This window comes from Carcharodon carcharias, chromosome 18 (assembly GCF_017639515.1).
Source record: "Carcharodon carcharias isolate sCarCar2 chromosome 18, sCarCar2.pri, whole genome shotgun sequence".
In the NCBI taxonomy this organism is placed as follows: Eukaryota; Metazoa; Chordata; class Chondrichthyes; order Lamniformes; family Lamnidae; genus Carcharodon; species Carcharodon carcharias.
In genome coordinates this window covers 116,753,537-116,757,182 of record NC_054484.1, presented here as the reverse complement: position 1 = coordinate 116,757,182, position 3,646 = coordinate 116,753,537, and the positions used below count along the sequence as shown (strand labels likewise).

The following is a 3,646-nucleotide window of genomic DNA, read 5'->3' as shown; positions in this document are numbered from 1 at the left end:
GAGCTGCAGATCAATACTGTGCTGGGCGGTCTTCAGCTCCTTCTTGTACTGCAAAAGTAATATTTGAATGTCTCCAAAACCAGTCAATTCACAATGAGTAGGATTGAATACAAGGGTTCTTTGTTGATCGCAGCTATTAGTATCTGCCTCTGTAACACTGCAATGATCATTGCTTGTGCTGCACTCTGCAGACAAGAACATAAATCATGTACCGGAGTTCACTGTTGCAGGTGGTCAAATTGATCCTGTGAGCGGAGATGGCTTGTACCAAACAGATAGCCTGGAAGTCCACCGTCTGCAAAGTTCCCAGGAAGCAGCTGGCCACCAAGGCATCCCGGAAATGTGCCCCCTCCATTGGCGAAGTGAAGAAACCTCATCGCTACAGGCCGAGAACAGTCGTGTTCCAAGAAATCTGCCGATGCCAGTATTCCACAGAGTTGCTTATCCGCAAACTGTCCGTCCAGCGCCTGGTGAGGGAAATTGCCCAGGGCTTCGAAACTGAGCTGATGTTTCAGAGTGCGTCAGTTGGAGCTTTGCAGGAAGCCATTGAGACCTACTTGGTTGGCCTGTTTGAGGACACCAACTCGTGTGCCATCCATGCCAAAAGATTGAACGTAATGTCCAAAGACACTCAGCTGGTACAACGGATCTGGGAGCAGCGTGCTGAAACTCTTTGCTTCATTACATTAGCTGCAGACTATTTTGAAGTGACATTTAAACATTTTCTAAAAAATACCTGGACTGTGGGTTTGGCTTCTTGTGGAGGCTGGGCCTTTATTTTGTATTTTTGTTAGTTTTGAGTATTGATCGTGACTTAATGAGGAAACGGCGAAATATTGTGTAAATATTCCTTCGAACTCTTGGCTCAGGACCCAAAATAAACATAAGTATCTTTAAAAAAATGAAATGCTCGGAGTTTGACCTATACATGCACGTCTAAACGGAAGTATTGCATAATTGATTGTGCAGAGTGATTTTTGAAGCAGTTTTCTGACTAGTTTTACACTCTACGTAGTTCGCCATGATCCCAGGCCTATTCACTAACCTCGCTTTTCCCTGTCACTGCGGCCTTCACTGTTATACAATAGGAGAAAATGAAGATCACATCTTGCCACTTTATCTCAAGACCTTCCCCAAGAACATCCCTCGCCACTTGTATTTGACAAGGCACATCCTCTCTTCCTCTCGATCCTTCTTGTCACTCATGGCAGACAGCAGCTCAATCCTGGTCAGCAGTTCCACAATCCAGAAACCAGACATTACGTGAGGGTCGCTGCAGCCGGATCTGCCTGGGAGGCCAAATGCGCGGCAGCAATAAGGTCACTGATGTCCAGATGGCCAATAGGAATAGTAATAATAGTAGACAAAGCCTATTGGAACCTGCTGAGGGACTGAGAATGGCCAATGGTCAGAATGGCTCCAATGGTTAGAAAAGACTGAACATTAGTGGCGGGAAGTAAAAAAATCTGGCAACACATTATGACAAGGATTGGTGACGATACCAATCTAGAGATTTGTTTGATCTGTATTGGAATGCAGATATTTCAACACCAATATCAACTGGGTGTAAGTATTAAACCTCAAGTGGACATTTTGTCCACTCTAAACTAAATTGAAGAAAACATCTCCTTATATGCGGGGATGGCACTGAGAAAGGGTGGAAACTGAAACAATTCCTGAATAAAGCATGAGCGGCAGATGAAGAGTATTCCACATTTGAGATAAAAAGCTGTAGCGAGGATCATCTCCCGAATGTGCTGGAGTTTTTGCAGGACCCTTGAGGTGAGGACTGGCCTGTGGTCATTTTTTCTCTGCACTCCATCTAGAAAACATGGAGTCCAATTTCTAGCCCAGGATGCACCATGCAGGCTGACTCAGTACAGAGCCGAGTGCTGCATTACCAGCGGCCTCATCGTGTGGAGGAGGTTTCAAACTGCAGCAACCATGCGCCCCGTTTCCCTAAAGATCACATTCTGAGGATGAAGCGGAGAATTGTATCAATATCACAGCCCTTACATGTGGAAAATTTAGGTTAACGGACCATTTATTTCAAAGGATATCCGAAAAAAAAATCAGTGTAGATGTTTCAAGCCAGTTCTTCCCTCCTCTCTCCCGCTTACCAACTAACAACAACTGCAGGCTGGTGTTGCTTCCCTACTCCCACCCGCTATCACCATGCTGTCCTGGCTCCCCCTCCCCTATCTCCATGCTGTCCTGGCTCCCCCTTCCCCGTATCCATGCCATCCTGGATCCCCCACCCACATCTCCATGCCATCCTATCTCCCCCTTCCCTTTCTCCATGCCGTCCTGCCTCACCCCTTCTCTTCCCCAATATCACAATAATTGTTTGCATTCGCCACTCGTCCCTCTCTCGGGATCCACATGGTCCCGGCCTCGCCCTTCACCTGCACCAAACTGAAAACATTGCTGCCTCTCCCGGCTCAGGCCTGAGGCTCCATAGTCTCGCATTCTCGGTCTCGCTGACTCCTGATCCACATGGAACTGCTTCAATTACCGATCACAAGCAGAAAAGGGGCACCGTCCAGCGTAGGAAGTGGAAATGCCCCTGGGAGCAGCAGGTACTGGGGGAGTGGCCTCTGGACCACACAAATGGTTTTTAATGTGACCATTCCTGTGTGGCTGGGAAGAGCAGATGCCATTCCTCTCATACTGACCGTCCCAGGCACAGGCTGCATTCCCACTTCCTGTCCCAGAGCAAGAGGGGATTAGATGATGATTGGAGAACTAAGAATGCGCGGGGTTGTGAGGAGAAGGCAGGTGAAATGTTCATGTTTTAAAATCCTGTAAAAATTGTGGTTCATTCTGCTATCGCTTTCAAAAATTACCGGCGGGAATAATTCCCCATTCACAACATTCTAAAAGTGACAAACAAGACTTGAACATGTGGCAAGGCTGTAAAGTAGGTACGAAACATTGTAGGTCGGAAAGTAAGTTGTGAAGAGGGCGTAAGGATCTAGATATGTTACGTGATTGGACAAAGTTCTGGCAAATGGAGTAGAAAGTGGTAAAAAGTCAGGTTGTCCATTTTGACAGGACAGACAAAAAATGGGCACATAATCCAAACAGTGAGAGATTGCAGGTCTCTGAGATGCAATGGAGTCTGGGTATCCAAGTGCATGAAGCATTTGGTTTCTGTGTGCTGCTAAGCTCTCTAATACCATTGAAAATTGGACAGTCCAGAGTCCCAGGCTAGATCCTTCTTGTCTCTGACACCAAGATGGCTGTTTTTGAAAATGTCTCATTCGTTGAAAACGGCTCAGTTTCGACTTAAACCTCTTTTATTGCTGCAGAGGTCGCACTCTCACCCATTTGCTGACTTGTTCTCTACTTTCCTACTGAAATCATAAAATCAACTAAATCTTTCTGTTTAACTCTCACTTCAGAGGTGAGTAAGTATTAACTATTGCACGGTCACAGCAAACTCGCTAGCGCCCTCACTCCTCCCATGTTTCTGCAGGATTGCTTTCTGAAGATGGGCTCGTAAACAGCAAATGTCCTGTAGGCAATGGTTCCAAATTGAGCATCCAAAAAGGACAGGTCGATTTTTCATTGTTCCCTGACCTTTTCCCCACCTCCATTTCCTTTGTTCAGATGCTGATCAAAGTGAATTGCAGAAAATGTTGAT

The 3,646-nt window shown here is 46.1% G+C and overlaps 1 protein-coding gene across 1 annotated transcript; it reads left to right on the top strand.

Annotated features, from left to right (window-relative positions):
- Positions 1-257: 257 nt before the first annotated feature.
- Positions 258-940, top strand: LOC121290506 (histone H3.3C-like). The gene is made up of 2 exons (XM_041210943.1): positions 258-747; positions 870-940. Exons 1-2 carry the CDS (start codon positions 258-260, stop codon positions 938-940), a joined length of 561 nt encoding a protein of 186 aa, XP_041066877.1.
- The last annotated feature ends 2,706 nt before the right edge of the window (positions 941-3,646 follow it).

Excerpts from the sequence above, each read along its gene's own strand:
- LOC121290506 (XM_041210943.1), top strand. The coding sequence starts at position 258 with ATGGCTTGTACCAAACAGATAGCCTGGAAGTCCACCGTCTGCAAAGTT. Across the intron at positions 748-869 it reads AAAAAATACCTGGACTGTGG|GACCCAAAATAAACATAAGT; the intron begins GTTTGGCTTCTT and ends CTCTTGGCTCAG.